Source organism: Thamnophis elegans, chromosome 4, assembly GCF_009769535.1.
Source record: "Thamnophis elegans isolate rThaEle1 chromosome 4, rThaEle1.pri, whole genome shotgun sequence".
In the NCBI taxonomy this organism is placed as follows: Eukaryota; Metazoa; Chordata; class Lepidosauria; order Squamata; family Colubridae; genus Thamnophis; species Thamnophis elegans.
This window is the reverse complement of record NC_045544.1, coordinates 76,735,852-76,762,648: the sequence shown is the minus strand read 5'-3', so window position 1 is coordinate 76,762,648 and position 26,797 is coordinate 76,735,852. Positions and strand designations below refer to the sequence as shown.

At 43.0% G+C, this 26,797-nt stretch overlaps 1 protein-coding gene across 3 annotated transcripts; it reads right to left on the bottom strand.

The window, feature by feature from the left end:
* VEGFA (vascular endothelial growth factor A) lies at nt 1-26,797 on the bottom strand. 3 transcript variants are annotated; one of them, XM_032216349.1, is made up of 8 exons: nt 25,720-26,796; nt 19,539-19,590; nt 13,050-13,246; nt 11,162-11,238; nt 9,876-9,908; nt 7,035-7,106; nt 5,800-5,931; nt 1-3,616 (listed from the first exon to the last, which is right to left on the bottom strand). In XM_032216349.1, exons 1-8 carry the CDS (start codon nt 25,783-25,785, stop codon nt 3,595-3,597), a joined length of 651 nt encoding a protein of 216 aa, XP_032072240.1. In that variant the 5' UTR covers nt 25,786-26,796; the 3' UTR covers nt 1-3,594. The 3 variants fall into 3 exon arrangements, with proteins under 3 accessions (XP_032072240.1, XP_032072241.1, XP_032072242.1); XM_032216350.1 differs by lacking the exon at nt 7,035-7,106; XM_032216351.1 differs by lacking the exons at nt 5,800-5,931; nt 7,035-7,106 and having other exon boundaries at nt 25,720-26,797.

Here is a 26,797-nt window from a genome sequence, read left to right as displayed (position 1 = left end):
ATTTTAAAGGGATATTAAACAAGTATATAGAACGTCACCTCACACAGCATGAATATATACATTCAGTTATACGAGTGTGCACATGGGCACATGTATCCACACAGACACACACGCATACAAACTGAATGCACACCATATTTCTATCAGCTAGAGGGGGGTTGTATAGTGGTTAATAAACACTCTTCGAAGGCTGATTTAAGGCCAGTTTTTCCTTGCTTTTCTGTAAACAGACAAGCATTGGGCAGGATTCTGACATGGACCAAGTATAGTACAAAAAAGAAAATAACAACAATCAGAGACTGAGAAACAGGCACACACAGCAGTCCAATGAAGGCAATGAGATGCAACTTTCCAGGTACACAGAACAGTGCTCTACATTTGCAGACTCAGCTACGCAATCAATCTCCAACAATGGATTGATGAATGTTCTGACAATGACCAAACAGATGGCCAGATCCAATCAACATTACATGTCTTGGGGAAAGAGAGGGACTGGAAGGGGAAGGCGGGGACGTACAAGGGTAAGGTGGTAAGGAAAGGATTTGCTTGGATTCCGTCCCCTTCAAACATATACAGATAGTCATCCTCTTCAGAGTTGATTCACTCACTTCATAGCAACCAGAAACCTATGGAAGCATCACATACACCCCATGTAGCAATAGCCTTCTCATGGCAGCAATGCTGATCTGGATGGAATGCTGCCTGGTGACAGCCCAACAAAGTTCCATGCAGTAAGAAAAATGGGGAATCCTGTCCTTGCAGATTCAGTGATGTCCGACAGCCTCATTCTCCTAACGTATTTGATCTGGGACTGCAGAGTGTTTAACAAAGAACGGTACCCAGAGGCCGTCAACCAGCATCATTTTGCATTTCCCAGCAAAGCAAGCTGAAGCCATGTCCATCTTTGGACAAGTCAAATTGCTTCAGACATTCATAAGAGTGTATTGCTGCCTTTAAAAATCTGCCTTATCACCTTCTGTCCAAATACCTATTAAATGCCTGGTAACTGAGATGCTTTGGTGTTTCAAGTGTTTATATGCAAGGCACTGAAAATTGTAGCCCAAGAACAATTACTGATTGCTTAAACTGAATCTCAACGAATCAGATTGGCTGGTCCAAGTCCCATATTCTAAGGCAGTGTTTCTCCATCCTGACAACTTTAAAGAGGTGTGACTTCAACTGCCAGGATCTGCCATGGCTGAGGAATCCTGAGAGTTAAAAGTCCAGATATTTGAAGTTGCCAATTTGAGAAACATTGTTCAAAGGACGTCTTCAAACCAGAGTTAAATGGATCTTGTCAATTGCCTGGTATTAGAGCTTTGTCTACTGTCTCTGAAAGTTATGTATATACTGGCTTGGTTACAGTCAGTTTTTTTTAAAACTTGTTTTGGACCTATATGCAAAAAGAAAACAATTCACTCCTCCCTCTTTCATCAGATTTAAACTGGCTTAGATTTTGGTGATGAATCAAAATCCAAGCAGGTTAAAATGCTATTAACTCTGGGACTTAGATCAGACTCTGTGTGCACCTGAACCTAAAAATCTTTTTGCATAGAAAGCACTTAAGGCTATCAATTAGGTTCCAAAACTGCTATGGGAATAACCCAGCACCAAGCATTCAAAAAACTAGCAAAAAAAGCTTGAGATAGCCTTCCCCAATCTGCTACCTTCCAGAACAATTCCCACTTTTCTCAGCCCTATTTGCCTTGCTGATTCGGAATATTGGCTCTGAGTCTAACAGTTATGGAAGAGCTTGGATTGAGGGAGGCTAACCAAAAGCTTACATGGCTGGTCTATACAGGTCAATGGGGAAACTGGTAAAACAATCATAATTTGTAAGGTCTACAGTGGGCACTCCAAAAGAAAAGGTCAAAGTCAAGGTGAATTATCTAATTTGGGCATAGGTATGGCTTTAAGGACAGAGGGAAGCATGGTGGTTTTGTCTTCCTTCTACATCTGCTTCATAGCAGTGTTTTTTAGTTATTTCAGCTCCTGCAGTGAATAAATGGACAACACATTTAGAATCATCCCAAAATCACATTGCTCCTTTCATCCCCATATTTCCTGGAACTGAACTGTAGAATCTTCTTAAATAGGGAAGTCATGAAGGTTGTTTTAGAATGTCACACAAGGGCCCTCTTTAATTCAAAAGTTCTTCTGCCCACACTGGGAGCAGAATAACTCTGGAATTCAATGTAGAGTCCCACTGACCTTTCATACAAGTCATATCCGAATGGCTGGGACGAATTATTCAGATATTATTGATAATGGGGAGGATCTATGCTATTTTTTTTAGTGGTGGTAATAGGTCCTACAGCACAAGTCCAGCAAAGAATACTATGTCTTAATATATTGATGGTACAAGACTGAGAATAACAAATTTACAATGCTAAAGAGTAAGCTCTCACCAGCTTTTCCCTCGAAGGCCCAAAATGTAACAAGCCAATTTAAACTTATTAGGCACAAAAAAGAGAAGAAAAACCCTATACAGTTGTATGTACCCCCTCATTCACACACACTCACGCATCCTGCCTATTGCGCATATATACTTAAATTAATATCCCTTTCCAGAGATGTTCCAGAAGTATCTTCAGTGGCAGCTCTGTGCATGATGGTTGACAGTGCTGGTTCAACTGCCCGGCTCTCTGTAAGTCCCCCTTCTTTCCTCCGTCTCCTTCTGCCAATATGACATCCATTATTTAAGTAGCCAACAGGGATGGCAGGATTCCAGGGATGCCTCCTTGAGCTGACAAGTCCAAACTCAGCCGCTTCCCATCAGTAAGGCCAAAACACGTTATCTGTGGCAAAATGTTCCTGCAGCAAGTCAATACAAAATATACACTGACGACCCCATTGAAGCCAGTAGATTGTGAGCCAGACTCAGAAGAGATTTCCGAGAAGGAAGGGGAAGGGAATTTGATTGAACCATCAGTTCCAGCATTTAAGAGTTATTTCCTTGACCTTTGACCCACAGTATTCCAAGGTGCCATTTTGGGAATCCCCTGCCATCTCTTCTCGTACAAATGTTTCGCTCCCACACGGGAGTGGGGCAGGAGAGTGGGGAGAGGAAGTGAGACCAGCAGGCTTTAGAGGGTCAGGAAGAGTATGAAGAATATATTGAGCAGTATTGACTGGAGTCCAGTCGTGGTTTCTTTCTTATGTCCCAAATAGCCCACTTGTGTCCACAGCAGTTGAGTATATCCAGTGAAGACACCAATAATGTTAGCAATGTTTTAGAAATTCAGTATATATACATATACACATACATATTCATATACATATACATATACTTCATGTGTATTGGGAGTCCCAAGCATATATCACTCCACTCTCCCTGGCTCTATATCTTAGCAGCATGAGAAGGAAAGTTTTTTTTTTCTGTAAAACCAGTTCAAAACCAAAAGGTGAATCCTGCGCAGGTCGTCAGGGAATGTTCCTTCCAGAGTCCATCGTCCATACTCAAAAGTGCTGTGCGCTGCTGATCCTTCATTTTTAGTGTTCATTTGGATTAGTGTTTGTTTTCCGTTTCTGACCAGGTGAGATGTCAGGCTCCAGAACCAAGGCTGCGCCCGCACTCCCTTTCTTCTCTGCTGCTCACCGCCTCGGTTTTTCACATCTGTGGAGGAGAGGAAAGAAGGGAGGAGAGGTTACGTCACTGTATGCAGGATTCTCCTACATTAACATGGCATTAACAGGTGAGAAGGAGCCTCTTGGGTTAAAAGATTAGCGAACGTGTTTTGCCACAGAATAAATCAAAATCCTATACAGGGACCAACAGCAAAGAAAAAGAAAAGGCATTTACTCCAGTTTTCTCTCCGCAAACAATAATTCTATTAAGAATACTAGGTAAAGGAAAAAGGTTCCCCTCACACATATGTGCTAGTTGTTCCCGACTCTAGGGGGCAGTGTTCATCTCCGTTCAAAGCCAAAGAGCTCCATGGTCATGTGGCCGGCATGACTAAATGCCTAAGGTGCACAGAACACTGTTACCTTCCCACCAAAGGTGGTTCCTATTTTCTACTTGCATTTTTACATGCTTTCGAACTGCTTGTTCGTTGGCAAAAGCTGGGACAAGTAACAGCTCACTCCGTTACGCAGCGCTAGGGATTCGAACCGCCAAACTGCCAACCTTTCTGATTGACAAGCTCAGCGTCTTAGCCACTGAGCCATCGCGTCCCTATTAAGAATACTACTTCATCTCCAAAGTTGGTTTCTAAATCCTGGCATACCTCTCACTCATACCTGCACAGAAACAATCTACCTTGTTTCGCCACACTAAACTCTTCTGTTGTGTATTTTAAAGAGGTGCAGTCAAAGCAAACCGGGGTGCCCCGTGCCAGCAAAAAGGGAGAGAAAACAAGAGCTTAATTCCGCTGCTGGCAGAGGTGGAGATTAGTGCTTTAGCACAGCAGCAACCATAGCAGCTGTGTAGAAGTCAGGAAGTGAAGAATCAGCTGTGCCCTTTGAGGTCCAGATTTCCTCCCTGCAGTGAAGAGTTCATCTGGAGCAGCCGAGCAGCTGCCAAAACCAAAACAATCCAACCTATCCTCTGGCACGACTCAAGGGGCAACATGTATGCTGGCCTTGGTTCTACGCTGGGGCAATTTCTTAATTAGCCATTCCTCCCACCCACCCCCTTCTTCCCCTGGGACTAGCATGGCACTTACTATTTCAAACGTCTCATTGGTTAATTTGAGGGGAACTATAAAGGTCAAGGTTAGACAACTGTCTGGTTTCTCTCCAGGGGCTACTTCTGCACGGTGAACTGTAACTCAAGAAGAGCTGGCTCTCTTCTTGCTGCGGCACTAGGCATCCACACTCAGATTACAGACCTTCACATCTTTCCTCTACCCACGCAGCCATGTCTCAAGTCTCTTGCCCAGGCAGAGAACTCAGCTTCATGAGATATAATGTATAAGCCCAACGCCATCAGCCTGGCTCTAGGTGAGCGTTTCTGATGGAACAGGAAAGGTAGAACCTCATCCACTCTTTTCAGAGTCACAGCCAACGTGTTATGCCTTTTCAGAACCAGACTTAGGGATGGTGGGCTGAGATTTGCAGCCACAAAGCAGGTAACTCAGATGACAGCATGCCATCCGCATGACACCAGGTAGGTTATCCATCTGGGACAGAAAGATATCCTGGTTTTTACTTGGACCACTTGAGCTCTAGCCAGACACTTCATTCTTCTGAATACATAGAAATAATATAGTAGAGAAGGAAAGGGCTAATCACACACTCTTCTATAAAAACACACACATTCTAGAGTAAAAGAGAAGTGCAGGAAAGAATGCATGTCTGGATTTATGACTCAGTCCCAGGTAGATTTAATCAGATCTGCTACAGAGCTTAAAAAGACGGATTGGGACAAGTTATTTGCTTTGAGGGGCAGGGAAAGATTGGCGATCTTGTTAAACAGCCAGTTGCATTAAACAAGGATTTGCTTAAAGGTCTTTGAAGATTTCTCCTGGGCGCTAGCAATGTGGGAGGAGCCACCTTTTCTCTAAGAGATGTATTCTAGATTATCTATCATCCCCCTACTGACTGACAGTACAGTTCAACTCTGCCAGAACAAGGGAAATTTTAAACTTTAGGCAGATTACACCATCTCTTTCCCTCTTGCCCAACTGGCCAAGCAGAAGAAAAGGAGGACCCTAGACTCCTGGCACCAGTAGCCAGTAGAAGCTTATCCCTTTCTCTCTTTCTCTCTCTCTCTCTAGATGTGTGTTGAATGAATATGTCTGAGAGAGTAGTATGTGGGATTTGTTTTCTGTTTTCCATTTTCTTCAGGACACAAACCTGCAAGTGCGCTCGTTTAACTCAAGCTGCTTCGACTTGCAACGTGAGTCTGTGAATTTGCAGGAACATTTACAGGTCAAGGGATCTTGTTTGTACAAGTGCTTTCTCCTTTCTGAGCAAGGTTCACAGTGACTGCAAAAAGGCAAAAGGAAAGAGGTCTAAGCTACAGCGCTTTAGCGGGAAGAAATGTACACATGCAACACCCTACACATTGAAGCAACCCTCGCCCCCACCCCTTGCCCCCCCTTCCCAACACTGCACGCCTAGAGCACTGCTGGGAGAGGAGAGAAGACACCCCCAAAGGCATTCCAACACTTACTTGCAATAGCTTTTTAAAAGGCAGAAATGGGCTCTCTGCAACGGCCTAATCCACAAATCCTGCATTAGTCCAATTTGCAGTGGAAAGGAGAGCCTCCTTATTGTTAACTGAGGTCTCTGAGGCAATAGCCAAATAATAATAATAATAGTCAAGGGCAACTCTTTCTACAGAGAAGCCCCTGTCTTTAAAAAAGAGAGAGAGAAAACAGACTTCAGAACCCAGCTGCTCCTATTCAAGTTGTGTCGTTTTCCATACGGATTGAATCAAAACAGCAGCTCTTGAAATCCCTCACCCGCCATCACCCGACCACCTAAGAATTACTGGAAAGGCAGGATTTGGTGAATTGAGGTGTAGAAAAGGCAGAGAAAGAGTAAAGGCACCCAATTCTGGCAGAGAGAAAGAAAGAGAGAACACTCCCCAAATTTTCCCAGAATCCTCTAGCTCCCCTCTGGTAATGGTTAGTACTTGCCATCAGTCTCCATACACACACACACAGGCAAACATGCATGAAAGACAAGTATGAAGCTCTCGCTGCCACACCAACCAGGATTGTAAGTGACAGCCAAGAGGAAATTAAGGAAGTGGGTTGGGGGAAATCATGTAAGAGCGCTTTAGGGGGAAAGCAAGAGTGAAAATAAAGAGAAATTTGCCTATCCTTTTAGGTCACTGTGTCTTTCAAAGACCAGAATAATCCCAAGCAAGAAAAAACAAAAGGATCACAGCTTCTATGCGCTCCCCAATGTCCCCAAACATATAGTGCCACCACAAGAACAAGTGATTTTGGAGATGCGAGTGAAAATTGTTTGCTCCTTGATTGTTCAATTAGATGTAATGCAAGCAGGAGTTTTGATTTGAGGGGTGAATAGAAAGAAATGGGTAAAGGGCAGAGTCTAAAGCACATGATGCAAAAACGTACAAATTCTGTGGTTTATACCGGCCTCTCCTGCGCTTTCTTTTTTGACCCTTCCCCTTTCCTCGCTTTGATTTTCTGGAAGAAAAACAAAACAAGCAAGAGAGAGAGAGAGAGAGAGAGAGAGAAAGTGCACAGGGGGGGAGGAAAGACAAGGGAAAAGAGGGAGAAGCTACCATATGCACTTAGATAAAATATAAGAATCTAAACTGTGGAAGTCCTTGGAGTTGAGGCATTTCTGCTTTCTTGCTGTGAGTTGTTTTTGTTTTTTTTAAGATAGATGGGTGGCCATATAGATCTTTTAAATAAATTTGCTTCTTACACTTCACACAACTCTGTCAAAAGTTGAAACCTGATATGTCTTGCTTCAAATATGACCCGGCCTACAACTCTGCTCCTTCCCCAAGAAATTGAAATGCCTTATTTTGGCTCCAGTACGGGCCCAAAAAGTCACTTCACTGGTCCCCAGATAGAATGGGCTCTCTATCTTCAGTGAGGAAGAAAGGTGGTGAGCAGCACTTAACAATGCGCCAACAAGGCTCCGTTTGCACCCGCTTGTTTTATGGTTTTCATTTTGACATGTACAAGCTTTGCTCTCAGCAAATTATTTCTGAGACTTCCCACTGGAACCATAAGAAAGCATAATTAGGCTGTTCACCTACAGTGAAAGGTGGGGAGGTAATTCTCATTCTGTGAAAAAGGAGGTAAACTATTAATATTCAGTTCATCCTCAACTGCTCTGATCTTGCTTGGAACATAAGGTAATTATGGCCTGTCTGGACCCATTACTATAGGGGTTGTCACTAATAACCAAAATCTCTATGAGCTACTACATATAGGCTATAATATATTAACAGAGAATCTGGAGACCCCCTTCCCTGTTGCAAATGCTAGAGAAAGTAATGTATAGGTCTGGTTGTCCACCCTTTCATTAAAAATGGTGATCCTAAGACACCAACTCTATTTGACTGCCCAGTCTACCAGTTCATCTGATTTAATATTGTCTACACTATACACCAGAGTCTCTGGTAGGTTTTCAGGCAGGTGATTTTCTCAGCTCCGCCTGGAAAAACCTTGGGACCTTCTGCAAAGCTCATTCCTACCCACACATGTACTTTCTGATCATGTGTACAGGTCTAGAGCAGCAATCCCAGCCAAGGGGAAAATCAGGTGAAACTTAGTACCTACTGCTCCAGTAGTAAACTCTAGGAGAAATGCGCATGGAAAAATGCAATATTCTTGGGACAATACCTAATACAAAAAAAGTACTCCTTTCTTCCTAGAAACTTTAAACTTTGGAAGAAGGAGATGCTGTAATAAAGGAGGAAGTCCCTGAGGTTAATGGACAGGATGTGCCCTGGATCTTGTTCAAGCCTCTTGGTTGGCATCAGTTTTTCTCTCCTAACCACAAGCAAAGTAAGCATCACAAGAACACAGAACTACTAGCAGGGCAGAGGAAGCATGTTTACTTCAGGAAACTCTCACAAAGATTTACATTCATTTATGCCACATTCATCCAGAGGCACACCATGAAAAAGGCATCAAGCGTAAGAGGAATTTCAGCTTAACCCAAACCAGAGGGAACCCGATACCGATATGGAGATTTGCGAAGCAAAGTAAGCCACCTGAAGGAGTGGAAAGCTATAGTCCCAGAGGGAAGATTGTGGCCACGGTGCTCACTCTATCACAACACTCTTACATCTCTGAGTCACTCTGCCATTCAGCAGAATAACATGTGCACCAGAAGAGTAAGCCAAGCTAGCAGTATTTCCCTGGGCAATCCACTGATGGCTCCACAATGTGAATTCATGAGAATTCAATTAAGCTGGGACATGTATGAGAACAGCACAACTAACTAAAAATATACCCCCAACCCCCATTCTTTCTTTCTCTCTCTCTCTCTCTTTCTTCCCCAGCTTCCAAGCCAAATTGCAGACCATGAATGATCTTAGTATACCCCCACAGTGCATGCATGCATTTATTTGTAAGCTAGAAGTGGGGAAAGTATATCCATATTTGATTAGCCTGGCTAATGTATGGAGAAGAAATCTATTTTATCATTCAATAATACTACACAAATCTCAAGGTAGATGCCAGTTTAACATTACAAGATCGGCAACTTCCATTCCCACAACACAACTCATCTACAGTCACCACAATGCAGTGTTTCCAGATGCTTTGAACTACTATCTTATTGGCCCCAGATTGCAACACCAATAGCCTGGGATAGATATTCCAAAAGCACTATAGAAGGCACCATGCTGGTAAGTGCTGACGATAAAATGAATATAACTCCCTTTATTCCACCTTTCATGATTGATATGCAAAGTTAATTCACATCAGAACACTACCCACCGTTTGATTGGGCGTACGTGGCTTTTGGTTCATGAAAGGGTAAATTCCCTTGTTCTAAGTGAGATAGCAGAGCCCCCATGCACAGCCTTAATGTTAGGCATCTATGAAAGTTGCTGTTAACATCAGCAAGTTTTCATCAAAGCAGCAAAGAGAGGGGAGGGCAATGGTGTCCAAATGCATGTGGAAGGAAAGTTTCAGCTAGAATCCATTTGAAAAGGGATAAAAGCTTTCAGTTAACTCCATGCTGTTCCTGACATATATTTTTTATAAGTAAACTGTTTCAAAATGGTCTCAAGGCATAAGGGAACCACAGCTGTTAAAGCTACATGTGTGACTGTAGCTAAGAGGAATGGATTCAAGTTATAATACTTTAGATTATTTCTTTAAAAAAAATAACAGCAACAACCAGTTCTTATTTGTAGTGATCTGGGAAAGAAAGGAGGGAGATCACCAACACCAATTTAGGGGAGGGATATAATCCAGGTCACTTACTTTTCTTGTCTAACTCTGACTTCTTTCTTTTGTCTATAATGGAAGAAAAGAAGAGCAGGATTAGAAGAGAACCATCCACGCTTTTACCACCCCACTTTCAGCAGCAAACATAATAAAGGATGCTCTTTCTGCCTTCCAGCACTGCCTGCCTCAGCCTTCCAAATGTTCCAGACTACCAATTCCATTATCTTTGTCAACTAGCAACGTTATCTGGGGATAATGGCAGCACAAGCTTAAAACGCCATATGACCATCAGGTTGGTGAAGACTGGCCTTAATTATGACAGCCAAAGGCAGAAAAGGAAGCGCATTTCTTTCTGACCAAATTAAAACACCGTTCAGATGTTATGCCCAAATATATGCATTAAAAAGTCATACGTTATGTCCTTGCCACCAATATCCCCAGCTTGATTTCCCTTTGCCCAACATTGATTGAACAGCAAAACCTGAAGGGAAATTTTGTACACGTTGACATGAAAAGGAATGACGTCAGAGGTCTGTTTATACAGATCTATTTATTATTTTGTACAACTCAAGGCAAAAAATGTACAATATTTCTGCCTTCTATTTTTCCTACAATAAATCTGTACGGTGAGTTGCACTGCAGAGGTGACTGGCCCAAAGTTGCCAAACTCACTTTCATGCCTAAGGAGGATTAGAACTTGCAGGCTCTGGGATTTCTAGTCCAGGCACTTTAGCCACTACACCAAAGTAGCTCTCTTGATTGTGATCATGTCCTCATGATCGTGTAAACTTATATAACAAAGGTTGGGGGGGGGAATTAAGGGTTCAGAACACATAGGGACATAAGGCACGACCCAACCACCTGTTTACTCAGTTGGAGCAGAACAGCAATACAATGTTTCTCAACCAGTTGCTGGTTCTCAATTGCACCTACCCAAAGAATGTACCAAGCAGCCAGTGAAATTTCCATGACAGAGATTGAGAGCATGTAAGCACACAGATACAAACACATTTATTTTGCGACCTAGACGCAAACCCATAAGGAATGCTTCTCCTGCTCAAGCAATGTTGATGCAACTGAGGTTTCTTAAGAAGAAACGTTAAAGCCCTCCTGTTACTGAACAGTGGACTTATTACATCATCTGTCAATCAAGATAGATGAAATCAACAAGCCAATGGCTAGCAAGGAGAAACCCTTCCCAATACAAAACAGACCACAAGATTTTGGGTGGATAGGTACAGATACAGGTGGGCAGCTGGATACAATTGGTACAACGGCATGGTTCTTTTCCAAATTCAATCAGAAAATCTCTCCATCCTCACCTGCATTCACATTTACTATGCTGCTGGAAGCTCATCGGATGTATATGCTGACTCTGAAAGTGTTTGAGTTTCATGATCTAGAAGGAAAAATGCAGGCAGAAGGGAAAAAGAAAAAAGAGGAACAGTGAGTCACGTTTACAAATGGATAATGCTCAACAGCCATCTCACAAACAAATAAGCAAAATAATGCTAAAACAGAGGGGGCAAAATGAAGGCTATATGAGTTAGCAACTTTAAGCTGCTTTCTTATCCCCATGTTACCCTCTAAGCCAGTATTTCTTAAACTTGGCAACTTTAGGATATGTGGACTTCAACTACCAAAATTCCCCAGCCAGCAATGCTGGGAGTCAAAATCCATATATCTTAAAAGTGTGCACTGCTCTAAACTCATGGGACTCAGTTTTGAGCAGGACATTACAGGAAAATGCTCAAAAGCAATAAGAAATGCCAAATTCTGATATGAATGGCTAATGCCATGCCAAAAAAGTACAATATAGTCTTCGTTTAGCAATCACAATTGGGTTTAGCAAATAAGAGATATTAATCAAATCAGTCATTAGATGAAACCATGACTGTTTATGATCTTCAGTTTTCCTTTGCTTTCCAAACCTGCAAACCTGATTGGTTATAAAGTCACTTTTTAATAATACCTACAATCAATCACTAAATGAGGCAGTCACTCAACAAGAACTACTTCATAAATGGGCCTCACGCCCACAAGTTTAAAAGTTAAAAGATTTTTTTTTGGCTCTGATTTCCAAAACAGATTGCCTTACCAAGTGGTCTTGGCTACCACACACAGATCCTTTGATTATAGATTCTAAATCTGGATGTTATTTAAAAAGAATAAAGCAAGGCATATGTAGAATAACAGATCTGGGGCTAGTAACATGGCTATTTGGTTTATCAGGCTAACTGCCAAAGTATTTTAAAGCGTTTGGAAAGTGTAGCCAACACAACCTGAAACCTGGAATGTAGGTTATTACATAGGTATGTGATCTCTATATATCTCTGTGCATGCATGTGTATATAGTACAGTCAAAAAGCAGTCAGAATCTTCAGGGAGAATTATATTCAGGTTCAAAAGAATGCATACAAAACTCAGCACTTCACTTCACTAGCCTTTGAAGAACATAGGGGAGCATCATGGTAGCCACAACCGTGTTTATAGTTCCTGAAATAACAAAGGCCACCAGGGCAATTTCTTTTCTGTTCTATTTTAGTGGGTGGGGTGTTTTTGTTCTTAATTTTTGGCTGCACTTTCTCAGAAGGACTTCTGACCTACTCATATTGCCCAGGGACAACATGACTTAGTCACATTGCTCTGGTCACATTAAAAATAGGTAAAAGCTAGGTATGTCTAACCTATCAAAAAGAAGGATGGGGGAAGGACATGATATCTGTCTTTAGTATTTGAGGGGCTGTCACAAAGAAGAGAGGATTGATTTATTCTCTAAGGGCAGGAAGTAATGGGGTGAAAAGGAGAGATGCAACCTAGAAGGAAGGAGAAATTTCCTGACAGTGAAAACAATTGATCAGTGGAATACCTTGCCTCCTAGTGCTGTGAGTGCTCTATCACTAGAGCTAGACTAGACTGGGCAACCATTTGATTGAGATGGTATAAGGCTCCCGCCTTGAGCTGGGAGTTAAGACTAGAAGACCTCTGATGTCCCTTCCAGTCCTATAATTCTATGATTCATCTTTCTCCACATCAGGTACAAATGGTATTATTAGGAGCTGGGTGTGGTCCCAGACCACCAGTTGAGCCTTCCCAAAATTATAGAAACCATTCATAGTGGAATTTATTAAAGAAAGCAGGACAAAACTGCAGGCCAAAAGACTCCTCCTCATTGTTAAAGTTGCCTTGACAGTTAAACCATAGTCTCACCTCCATGGTGACATTGTAGATCTCTGTAGGCACACATTCTAGTGCTTCATCATTACAGCATCCTGCACATCTCATCAGGGGCACACAGGATGGTTTGAAGATGTATTCCACCTCATCAGGATACTCCTGGAAAATATCTACCATGGTCTCAATTGACCTGCAGGCACTACGCTCAAAGACCTTCATAAATGAGATAACTAGAAAACAAAAGGGAGGGAGAAAAGAAAAGGAGGGATTAGTTACACTTATTCTGTGAAGTCTAACATTAACGTTACAATGTAGTATAGACATAGACTTAAAGCACAAGGACCACTGACTCTGCCTCCTTCTACTGGATTCCTATCTAACAGGCTCACCAAAATACAGGCTCTCAGTAAATGCATTAGCCTACTTAAAAATGTACTCAAGGCCTAAGAAGGCAGACTATAGGGATTGTGGATGAGCAAGATATGATGAATCACGGACAAGTTTAGCATCTGTCTTGTCTGAATTTTAACCAGCTAGACACTGAATGCGTTTGCAAGATGAAAATAAAAGTGATTCATAAGGCCACAACTCTCACGGCATGGTGGCAGCTTGTTAGAGGAGCTTTACCTTGAAGTGAATGGAAAGGGAACCTGGTCATTTCAGAAACCCAGAGGCTCCAACACAGTGTCCCCCTCACATGTAAAGTAACACAGCTCCTAGTTGATGTTAGCCTAACAGATTCCCTCAAAGGCGCAGCTGTTGAACAGGACCAGATACCAATTTCTCAGGAAATTTTCTGCAGTGGGAATATCACATTTTCCGGGGCTCATCACACAGTGCCATGTAGCTGGAAAATATGCTTCTTCCTTTAACTTCTGGTCCTATGCTACTGCCAAGACTTTATGGAAAGTAGCCGAAGAAGAAGTAGAAACTCATTCTTGACTGTAGTGCACCATTTGTGTAGTTTTCAGCATAAAAATCAAGTAACTTAACGGGAGGGAAGGTCCCTCTCCCTTCTGTAAATCTACACCGTAACATTTCCTGACCTCCTCCAAAATGTTTTAATTTTAGTTTTACTCCAGCAGGGTAATACCCTTTATTTATGTTTCTAAACTACAAGGAACAAACAATCACCTCATTCCCCCCAAAGGCATTGCCACCATTCTGTGCTGTGCACTTTGGTTGGCTGGCAAACAATTTTCATAATTTCATATTTACCCAAAGGGCCTCATCATTTGCTTCAATCACTGTAGAATTTGATTCTGGAGTGGATTGAGGCTACAATCCAACTGAAACTAAAGTTCAAAAGAACTTCAGTGCCCCTTATTTATTCCAGATTATGGTATTTATTACCGTATTAAGTTTTAATGTCAGAAAGGTGTTTAGATTACCTTCTTCAATGAAACGAGGGAGGTTCTACCTGGGAAATTATGCATTTTATTCCAGCTCAGTCATCAACATTTAACTCAGCCTTTATCAGTTACCAGCCAGCATGGCTAATGGCTGGAAATTCTAGCTGTCATGTCCAAAGCATCTGAAAAGCCTACAGTTAGGGTTGAGAAAGTGTGATCCAAATATACAGGAAAAGGCACATGAAATTGGAATTCACCCCGCTCCAATTTTTTTTGTGCAACATAGGGAGAAAAAAAGAATGCAAGGTCCCCAGCCCTAACGAATTTATACATACACACAAACCCACAATTCTACCATGACCAGGCTAAAGCTAATGGTTCATTGCAAAAGAGAGGATAGGAGATAGAGAGGCATGGCTCAACGCAAGAGTACAAAATCCATCTTCCAAACCGAATATGAGATATTTTAAGTTTCTGCCTGCTCCTCCAACAGGAACATTAGAAGCAGCGAAGGGAGTTCTTACAGAAGCAGGAGATACTGTTTGACTTAAGTGCCTTCTTTTTTTTTCCTTCCTTCCAAGGCCTGCAGGGATAGCCCAGTGTGATAACAAGCACAAATTGCTTGCATCATGGAAAAAACAGAAACCAGTAAACGTTTTGAACAGTCCTGAACCTGTGACAAACCAGCATAAAGGTTGCTCCACTGAAGCGCAGGCATATGCTGGGGGGGGGGAGGGAGGGGGGAGGGAAAGGGAGAGAGGGAGAGAGAGGGAGGGAGAAGGGAAGGGAAGGGAAGAGAAGAGAAGAGAAGAGAAGAGAAGAGAAGAGAAGAGAAGAGAAGAGAAGAGAAGAGAAGAGAAGCTGCCTGGTGAGCTCAGGGCTCTTGATAATTGCGAAAGTTAATTCTTGGTCATGTGGGGCTGAGAGGGTGACCATCTGAGGAGGAGCCTGCCTGGGATTTCTACTGGCTGCCCAGCCTAAGTGCCTATTTAAAGAGACAGTTGCTCAGAGAGAGAAAATGTGTAGCGACAGGCGGTCTCCAGCTCAAAAGGAGCTCTTCCATCCACAGCAGCCTTATGTCCAAGCCCAAACTCTAGTATCAGCCTCTCGGGCCTTCTGGGATTAGTGTGGGCCAACTCTTCCTTGTTCCCTTTCAGGTTGACCTTAATCTTAACATGTAGCTATCTATAAACTGGAGAATTAAACAATTTCATGTCTGGAAAACTTGTCGGCACATAGCCAGACATGCAACCCCTTGCTGATTATTCACTTCTTTCTGAGCATTAAGAGCGCAAAAAACTTTGTCATAATAACACAGAGTTGAAAACATTATTAACTGCCTCCTCGTGCATCTGCATTCAGAAGGAAGCTAATAGACAGAGACTGAGCATCTCAAACAACTTGCCTCTCATGCCGTGAAACAAATTCAAGAAGTTTTCCCATGAACAGGTAGTCCTTGGCTTATGACCACAATTGAGCCCAATATTTCTGTCGTTAAGTAAATGTTGTCCCGTTTTACAACCTTTCTTGCCTCCATTGTTAAATGAGTCACTGTGGTTGATAAGTTAGTAGTAGCCCGGTTGTTAAGTGAATCTGGCTTCCCCATTGACTTTGCTTGCCAGGTCACAACAGGTGACCTTGCGACACAGCAAGTCATAAACATGAACCAGCTGCTAAGCATCTGAATTTTGGTCACATGATCATGGGGATGGTGCAAAGGTCGTAAGTGTAAAAAATGGTCATAAGTCACCTTTTTCAGAGCCGCTGTAACTTCAAATGTCATAAGTCGAAGACTTCCTGTAATGAAATCTTACAACCCACATACACTGCAGGGGATGTATCCCAAATAGGGTTCAGTACGAAAGTCATGGGATACCTCCTGTCTTTGCCTGAGCAGCTAATTCACCCTTTAACTTCATATAAATCTTTATTTATTAAATTTATATGCTGCCCATCTCACCAGGTCAGGTGACTCTAAAATCTTTCTGAAGATAACTAAATGGCTGTCCTAAATGATTTGGGATTTTTTTTTAAATGCAAAGTAGTATGTAACCTGTGGATCATCCAAAATCCACCTATAGTTGGCAGACATTTAGCACCTTCTACAGAGGGTGTTTTGTCGTTGTTTTTGCTTCATCACTTTCAAATATATAAATATGGGAAAGGAAGAATGAGAATGGGGAAATTATCAGCTTCTAAAAACTAATCAGCATCATCATGATATGAAAAGTGAATAAAGGAACCACCTTATTTCTGAGTTCTTTGCTTATTTCTCCTATGTAATTATGAACTACATGAAACTTAGGTTGACATCTCAGTGATAGCAAACCTAGAATGCCCCCAAGAATAATGAACTCCGTTGCTGGCACACTCCATTAAGGTAACAATTCTAGCAAAAAGCATTAACAAAAGAACCCTACAAAAGCAGATTCAATGCAGACACATCAACTGGGGTGGTGGTGGTGGTGGTAAGAAATCGCATTATTGCTTTTCATCCTTTCATGTTAATGATATTCAAGAGAAATGGTGCAAAATAATGAAGAGAGATGTGAGATTTAAAGAGAGACTAGTCACTGATAAGCAAGCAGAAAGAGGCAATTACTGGGTTGCTGGTCTTCTCATTTGCAGTTTAATGTGTAATAATGTGAAGTCTTAAATAATCAAACTCTTTAAAGCAGGGGTGTCCAAAGTTGAGAACTTTAAGACTTGTGGACTTCAAGTCCCAGAATTCCCCAGCCAGCCATGCTGGGAATTGAAGTCCACAAGTCTTAAAGTTCCCAACTTTGGACACCACTGCTTTAAAGCTTCACTATGAGTTCACTATGAGTTACTCTACAGTTCTACAGAAACCCTTTATTATCTCGTTGTGCAAAGTTACTGCCGCAACTGTTTTGCAGTTGCTTGCTAATCACATCTCTTAATATCCAATTATGTCAATCAGATCAGGGCTCCGTAAGAGCGCCTGGTTTTATCTGGCTACCGGTTGACTAGGTGACATAACACCTAACCTTTAAGCAGAAGGAAAAAATGTAATTACGATAACCTGCAAAACCCTCGCTGGCCTTTTCCGAAACGCAACATTCCACAGAGTTCGTATCAGTCCCTGAGCTCAAAGAAATCCAAACAACCCCTTTGTGACAAGAGTAGCACCACAAAATACAAGCCAGTGTTTGAATGTCATTCATGCATTTGCAGCTCGAGATAAAAGGGCCCAAGCCGTTTTAAAGACCAACCCAAACAATACAGTGGTTTTTCTCACATACACAGAAAAAGGAACAACCATGTGTTCATTTTCAGGGGGGGAGAAAAAAATGTTAAAACCAGAACAGCCATCAGATTACAATATAAGGGTGTGCTCTTACAAAGTTATGCTCCCCTTAGACTCTGACAATACTCCTCCAAGTTCACCAGGCCAAAAACCTGATTGCAATTGAAACTAACCTTGGCAAGAGAAAAGGCTGCCCCCTGCTGCTGTCTGACTCTAACAACAGCAGCAAGTGCCACACCCTGAATGCCCCAAACTAAAGGGATTCCACAGCAGAATTTCACACTATGGAAAACAAGTGGTTTGCCACAAATCTCAAAGTTAGGTGACCATCTATTGCCTAAAGCTTCAAAGGCTTTGAGGATTGATACTAAGTTTAAACCAGTGCTCCCTGCCCTCTTATCAGTAGTTTAGAAACTGCCATTATTCCCTGAATCCTTCTCAATTTCTTTGCTTGTAGCAGGTCCGATTTCTACATCTCCTCCTTTCCTTCCTTCCTGCCACATATTTTGCAAAGTACTGTATAAGAGTTGACGGTTACTGAATATTTTCACAAACTGTCTTTGCTGAGGAATTTATGAGAAAGTCTAATAAGCATTTGGCTAAAAGACAAATTGCATTTAGACCCACACTGCCAAAATCAGAGTATCCTGGCTCCAGATGTAACAGAACTTTTTGTAGCAACCTGATAGCTTCCCAACTGCAGCTTCCATAATCCCCATCCGGTGTGAGTAAACATTTCCACAGATGCAGATCCAGGAGCCTGGCTGGAGGTGGCTGGTCTAAAACTTTAGAAGCACAATGGAGCTTCCATTCTCTTCCATTTTTGACACATTCAAATACAATATCCAACTATACAGCAAGTGCAGTTGGTTGTAATGGCCTATTTGCAAAAATGCTCCCAGGCTCAACCTTAAGGTGCAGGTGATTCTTCTAAACACACCAACAGCAAATGCTGTGCAGAAGAAATCACCATTCCTTACGGTAGGGCATATTCCCATGTAGGCATGCAGCATTGTGGTTTTAAAAAAGATTAATCAATTTTTTCATAACTGTTTCTGGAAAAGTATCTGTTTGGTTGACCAATGCCATGTTCCTTGCAAACTAAATCACTGATAGTTCGATAACTTTTGTGTGTGTCTGAGCAAAACAACATGGGTCAAAGGTCTGCCAGCAAAAAGATGAGAGACAAGAAATTTTCAAAGTGACTTCACTTTGAATATTATGGTAAATTCTTCCAACTATTATTCCCAGAATTGCTGAGATGCCTGATCTTAGTTTTTAAGTAAGGTTTTAAAAAGACTAAAATGCCAACATTCCAGTCCAATATATTCTCCCTGACAACCTTCTTCAGTTGGATATTCTCCATGTAGAGGTTGAACTCCTGCCATTCACAGCCTGTGTGATCTGCAGCTGTACTCTAACACATCTGGGTTGATAAGGTAGTTCTTTGAAGTTTAATAAAAACATGGTGTTATCTCATTTCTCCTTTAAAGCAAAATGCTGTTGTGCATAACTGCAGCTGCTTGATAAAAAAAAATCCTGGGAAATCTTGAAACCAAAGATGTCAAATCTGGCAACTAAGAATCCCCCCCACTGTCTTCATTTAAACGTTTTCAGTGTAGTCATGCTGGAAATCTTTAGTCGACTTCACTCGTTAGTGATGTCACTTCCATTGTTTCTGTCCACAGAATTACCACCTTCATTCCACACCCCCACATATATTCATTTTCCAAATGTTAGCAACGTAAGCAAGGATTCCCTTCCCAGCAGTCCAGCTAATGGAATGATGCCAGTTCATCTCCTCCTCCTCAAACCATCAACACTTTCAGCTTCTTGAAAGGACCCTTAGTATGTACTCATAAAAGAAGAGAGGGAGGGGAGAGAGGGAGAGAGAGCACTTACCTTCACCTTGTTGCCTGTCTCCATCCCCCTGGGCAGGAGCAGCCTGCAACACCTGCAAAACCAACAGAGAACTAATCAGAACACAAATCCGGTGCCCTCACCCGACAAACCCTGAAGCTCTTTTTCGATCAGGTTTGCAGGTTTCAGTAATAAAGATCAGAACCTGTTGCACTTTGCAGAAGACAAAAGCAAACCAAAAATGGCACATGGCAATTATATTCTAACAACCAAATCCAAAAAGAAAATGCACCTGAATTGTGAACCAAAACATTTGTTGGAAATATGGAACTTAATGGAGACTTTCTGCTTCTGTTTCTATAGTGGTGGTCTACAAAATATACTGTACATGGGCAGATTCCATGTCCATCTGCTTTTAAAAGGGTTGCATACAATGCCAGCATTCCCACTTTGATTCCATACACTTGGAGTGCCAAGTTGGCAAACTACAGCTTACCTGTTGTCTAAAAGATGAAATAATCATTGACTTTTGAAATTGCATTTTAGCTGGCTTACTACACTTAAGTTACTTTTATGATTCAGTGCTAATGGAGCTATTTTAGAGGGGGAAATACTACAGAAAGGTATCACAGACCTTTCAGGGCCTAAAAGGGAGATAAAAATATAGAGAGACATTGGGGAAATACAGGTTTTGCCCTAGCAAAACACTGAGTTGTCATTTTCTAAGTATGTAAGAAAAGTAGATTTAAGCTATTATCATACTCTAGACAAGGAAGATTCCTTGGGGTACAAATGTGAGAAACCAAGATCTCTATTCAGTAAGAAGCTACGCAGCTATATATCTGTTTTCTGTACTTGGGACAAAAAGAACTCAAAAAAGTTTTCTCAGACGGCACTCCGGATTTCCTAGGCAGCAGAATGATCTGCTTTGAGGCATTTATTATTATTAAGATCAAAATCTACAACACTGACATTCAGATTCCTTGTCGTGTCATTTTTAGAAGGTCACCAACGTTGTTTTCTCTTTTACCAGTCTCCTCCCCTGTTCAGGTTTGTGTTGTAGATTTCAGATCTCTGGGGTACTTAGCCAAGGTCATTAGCCCAGTTTCAGCAGAGGGGAAGAACCAGGAGGCCCTCCCACTTTGCAAATTATGGGGATCCGAATCAGCCAGTGGGTTTCAAGAGCAATGCAACTGGATCACTAGGCTGTCAGCAAAAGGTAACAGAGGCTAAGAATGCAATGCTGCATGTCTAATTGTTGCACTGTCTACACAGGTCCCTTCTAAACTGCTATCTTCTACCTGACTACATTTCCAAGAACTCCCAGCCCACATGGCCAATGACTAGGAACTCCTGGAATTGGGGGAGGATTGATCTACGGGATGGCCCAACAGATAGAATCACTTGGATCTGCAAAGAAGGGTGTCTGGCAGCACACAGGTGACCATGTTCCTTTTTAAGCTGACAAGGTTTTTCTATCTCTGGGTGAAGGTCACAGCAACTTTACAAACAAGGTGGGGGAAGACGAAGCTTAATCACCAAGGCCTTCATGGGCCAGCAAGCTGCTACAATCCGTTCCGAGCACAGCCTCCGTTGCGTCTGAAGACGCTTCAGACAGGCAGCTCTCCTCTGGTGAGGTGGCAAGTTGCCACAGCTCCTTGTCAAGGCAGGTGTCCGCCCATTTCTCTAGCATCGCGTCGAGCACGTAGTCTTTATGAGCCAGCAGGCCGTGGCAGGCTGTCCTGGGATTCCTCCATCTGCAGGATGGGACTGTGGCAAACATGCTGCCCGCAAGTGCCCTGACTGAGCAGCCAAGCATGCAGCCCTGCCATAACGTGGTCAGGGCTTTGAGGAAGGAGACACCTCTGGCGTTAATTCTTCAAAGCCCTGCTTGACCCAGCTGCAGCATCAGCTAGAAACTTGTTCCATACTTCTGACCTAAAGTTGCCCCTTGCTGCTGCTTCACCTATTTCAAAACAGCCTTCTCCTTCTCTCTCTCAAAGGAGGGGTTGGGGGGTGTCTGTGAAGATCATTTAGGAAAGAGACCTGAAAAATCACTAGAAGAGATTTCAGATAGCAAATAGGGACTTGGTATCATCTGTATCCATCTTCCTCCTCCCCACTTCACCCCCCCTCTCTTTCAAACTACCTATCAAGACTGCACTACTATTTCCTGATTAGCAGAAACTGGAAGCAGTGTATTCACCAATCAGACAAAGAAAAGGAACCCCATTAGCCATCCCGTATGATCTATTCACACCATTGCTCATGCCATTTGCCTTTGAATCTAGGAGCTATTTATACAGCAGAGTCACCTTGAATCCATTTGAGAAATATGAAGGTTCTTCTCTGCTCCTATGCTGATGAATTACATGTTCTCTGGCCAATGCTGCTGACAGGCTACTTTTAACCCAAGTATCAGGGCTTTAAATTAAGAGTCTAAATGTTCTCCCTTTCCATCGAAGGAAGGACAAAACAAACTTTTTTTTCTCAAGGAACAAGTGCCCTTTTTGAAGGTCACATCACTTGTACCCATCTCTTTTCCCTGGCCTGAGGTTTTACTCATTGTTCCCCCCCCCCAGACACTTAATTGTCTCATGTTTTCAGCAGCACAGACAATGGGAGAAATATCTCCTTTAATGCTTGAGCAACAGCAAGTTGGCAGGGAGCTGGCAATTCTATTCTTACATCCTACTCATTCCTATATGAAGCAAGGAAAAGGTTAACTCAATAAATTGCTTCTACACTCACACTCACACACACACACTTCCTATTCTTTAACATCAAAACCATTCTTTCTCTAGCTTTCTCCTCCCCCTCCCCCTAATCTCAGCAGCCTCATTAAAAGAGCTTTGTAACTGTTTTGGATTGGAGCAAACAATCCAGCCACTTTGGGAGGGCCCCTGGGACCAGAGTTAAAAACCCATGCCATCTTAGGTGTTGGGGGTTGGGAGGGAAGTCTCCTCTAGTTTTTTTTTTAGTTTTTTTTGCCTAAAATGCTGCATTTCCCTCCCCCCTCCTTCCCCTGCTATGCACTCAAAGGAGAAAGAAAGTGCAATGGCCCAATAAGGAAGGGATTGCTGACATAGCCCAAAGAAAAGGGAAAACCAATCCAGAAAATGACTAGGATACACAGAAGAGGACCTGCAACACCCACTTTGTATCAGGAAGAGATACGACTGGGAGAGTTTTCCACCTTTGGCTGCGTAGTTAAAAGGTGACCCACTGCCTTCCCTCAGAAACAGCAGCTGGGTGGTAAGCAGGAGCCCCAATGTGGCCTGAGCAAAAGGCTGATGGCTGTGAGATCATTAGCAGTCTGGTCACACGCTCTTGTTTCCACCCTTACTGTTTGATCTTTGCTCAGTCCCACCAGAAAGATGTCTTGAGAGAGAGCCCCAGGACTTGCTCACTGCAACAAACTTGGAATCACCCACCGATTACATCAGGTAATAATAAAAAGGGATATAACTATTGCCAATGTAGCAAAACAAAAAGGCAGGCAGATTTCAATTTGGATCTTCAGTCTTTTCATCCATGGGTCTTCTCACCACTAACACATGCTTCACTCCAAGAGTAACACTTTCAGAAGTGATTAATCACTGGAGGGGGGGGGGACACGACACTGCACCATTATTACAGCCAACAGATGAACTGTAAGAGGAAACCAATGCCCTGCATTTCCTTCACCTGACTTATGAGCTCACAACTTACATTAAGCTACACTGTGGTTTGTTTGGCTTTGACGGATTGCTTTTTTGAATCCAGCCATTATGGTGTGTTAACCATAATGGTTAACACACCATAATGGCACCATGGATTAAAACTTCACATAATATATCAAACAATTTAACTACGACTTTATTTAATAAGTCAGGGCTGGATATTTTATTTATTTATCAAATTTATACAGCTGCCCATTTCACCAAAAGAAACTCCGGGCAGTGAACAGCAATCCAATAAAGCAGTAACATAAATAAAACAATTAGTTCCTAATAGTATTACATAATAATTAATAAAAGCATTAAAGCTATGAAATCAGTTTATATTATATATTAATAAAAGCATTAATAGTCCCTAATAACTTATATTATAAATGCCATCTCCCTTTCAGTAAAAGATTACACTTGCCTTCCACACTCCCTTAAAGGGCCATATTGCATAGAATAACTTAATTCTCGTCTCACCTATAGTTTTTTCCTTCCACATTTTCAATGTAGATTAAGCAGTTTCAAAACTACTGGGCCCTCTCAGATTAACCCATTCACAAGTTTTTTCTCCCAAAGAACATCTCCTGTCCTGAACAGATGAATGTGGTGCTATCACTTGCATTTATTGTCTTCTCCCCAGAGATTCATACTTCATATACTGTATCTGCTTTGGGTTGGTAATATATAAGACTATGGCACCTAGCAATGTACCTAAGAGATTGACAGGTTTTAAGAGTTGAAGATAATCTCTCTCTTTAAATGGGGATAGGGGAATCATATATATTTCTGGTCATTCCACATATTCTCCCTCTGTGTACTTTTTTATTTTCTATTTTTACTTGTCTTCACAGTAGTTCATGCATAAATCAGTTTTCTTAATCTAGTGGCATCCAAGCACGCTAGATGAAATCTCCTATCACTGGGCAGATTGTTTAGGATGACAGAATCTGTAAAACCAGGCTGGGTAGGCTTGGTAAACTGTGTAACCTGAGAATCATTTTCAAAAGCAAGCAAGGCCCTCTCAGATTAACCCATTCACAAGTTTTTTTTCTCCCAAAGAACATCTCCTGTCCTGAACAGATGGATGTGCTGCTGTCACTTGCATGAAAGCTGGACTTAAAACCGCTTGGAACGCTGGTGACATCTAACCAGACTGATCTGAAATGGCAGGTTATCTTACATCTGTGGCTGGGGAAAAAGTTATAACTATTTCTACACTCTTGTTTAACATGACGCCACCAGGTGACTTATTGGCTAGAGATGAGAAGACTTTTGGACCAAGATTTCTGAAAAGTGGCAAAGGCCTGCACGCCTGCATTTGAAGTGAGGGTTTTAAGACTTCACTTCTCTCCCCTAAAAACCACCATGGAAAATTAACCGGCATCCCCTTTCTTTCTTGTGAATCAACTACCTAACAGCAAACAGGAGCTAAACCCAAGCAAATGCCACAACCATCCTAACTTACTTAATTCCTTTAAGGAGCAAGTCAAAAGCTCCTGCTAGTGGGGTCTTTGGGTAATGGCCTTTACCGTACTTTTTATAATAAGGAAACTAATAAAGATGAGAGGAGTTTAGAAGTGAGGGGGGGCGTGGGGGGTATAGAGAAGGAACTCTTATTTATGGAAACTCAGCGGGGTCGTTCCGTCTGAAAATCAATCTGGAAGAACCACAGAATTCATTTGGCGGTCTTTGATCTCTGTTTGCTTTTGCCAGGCAGGAATTTTGAACTCCGGTCAGTAAACCTGCCTAACTAACTAAAGCAAACAAGCCAAAAACACCGCTTTTGCAATGTCAGGAGGAGCAAGGGGGGGAGGGAGGGAGAGCAGCGTGCGTGCCGCTTGCTGCTGCTACAAGAAGTCAGCCTATATGCTCCGATCAATGACGATGCAGAGACGTGCCTCCTCCGTAGGGCGTCCTTCAAAAAAAAAAAAAAAAACCAGGTTTCCAAACTACCCAGCTCTCCAGACAGGAAGAGAAAGGAAACCTACTCGGAACGGTTCTCACTGGGCTAAGGCAACGTGCAAGAAGGGAGCCAGACCTGCCGGGGTGGGCAACAGCTTCTGGTCTACTTCTCCTTTTCTCAGCCCTGCGATCGCACGCGCAGGCCCCACGCGGGTGGTGCGGTCACAGCTTTCAAACGCCATAACGCAAAGGCTTTGCTCGCTCGCCCTCGGTTCCCCCACCCAAAAAAAGAGGGAGGTGGGTGGCCGGTCTTTTGTCGGCCGCCCCGAAGAGCGCCGAGCCGAGATAGCCGCGTTGCCCCCTCACAAGGTCAACCAAGCGCGCGCGGGCTGAGCTCGGGGACAACCCGGCCGCGGGTCTGTCTGGCGCCTTGCGGACCCGCTCTCTCCTTCGACGCGTGTGGGCTCCTTTTGGGCCCCGCGATCCCCTGGCGCTCGTCACGCACGTTCAAGCGTAACATGCGGCGAACAGGCCATGCGGAGGAAGAGGAGGAGGAAGGCTTCCCCGCCGCCCCAGATCCTCCCGCCCGCCCCCTTTTCTTTTTCTCTTTTTACCTTGGCGTTGTGGAAATAAAGCAGCGCCGCCAACCCCCAATGGATCCAAGTGAGCAGAAAGTTCATGATTCCAGGAGCGAGGGGAGGATCGGCTCGGTCGAGTTGTCTAAGCCCTTCTCCTTTGCTCGGCGGTCGCTCTGATCAAGCTGAGGGGTTGAAGGGGGGGAGGGGGTAGAATTTAGACTCTGGTTTCACCCGTCCATAAGCTCCGCTCTCCCGAGGCCCCAGAGACGCAGTTTGCCCTCGCTTTTGCCGTGCGCTCGCTTGCTCAAGGTCTTCGGCTCGGCTTGGTTCCGATCCGCCGGTTCCGCTTCTCCCGAACAATTCCCTCCTGGCAGCACGGCGAATAGTAACCGATTTTCCTCTTCCCCTCTCTTCCACGCACACTCTATCCCTCGGTGGCAAAAGCACCTCACGCGAGCGGCTCGCTCTCACCACCAACACAAGCACCGGGGAGGAGGAGAAAAGAAAAAAGGAAAAAAAGAAACCGAGACGAAGAAGAAAAGTTTGCCAAAACTTTTAGTGCATTTTTCCCCCCGTTTCCAAGGTCTCGGATCTTACAGCTGTTATGGCTCGCTGCTTCCCAGCTGAAGTTGGATGGTTTGGGCTTGTTTGAACAGCAAGCTTTTTAGGAAGAACTCTTCATTCAGCCCGGTTCGATTTGGGCCCTTTCTTCTTGGCTTTAAAAAAAAAAACGGGGGAAAATTCTTCACACACCCCTTTTTTTTTCTTTCACCAAAGAGGGCAAAATCCAAGTTCTTTAAGCGACGAGATTTCTCGGCAGATGAAGGGAAAGGGGAATAAATAAAGGGCGAATAAAGAATGAATCGCAGATCCTTAGAGCGCAAGGAAGACGGAAGGGAGAGAAGGAAGAACTCTGGATCTCGCTTCCCTGCCCGATCTCGCTTGCTTTTTTTTTTAAACCGAGAGAGCGTCTTCACTTTTATGTCAATGAACGTCTCCGGTCTCGCTCGCTCGCTCGCTCTCGCGCTCTCTCTCTCCCCCGAATGTTAGGCGGAGTAGTAGAAGTCCAGCCTGCTCCGGGTAGCGCTGTCTCTCGTTCTCTTAAGCTATGGCA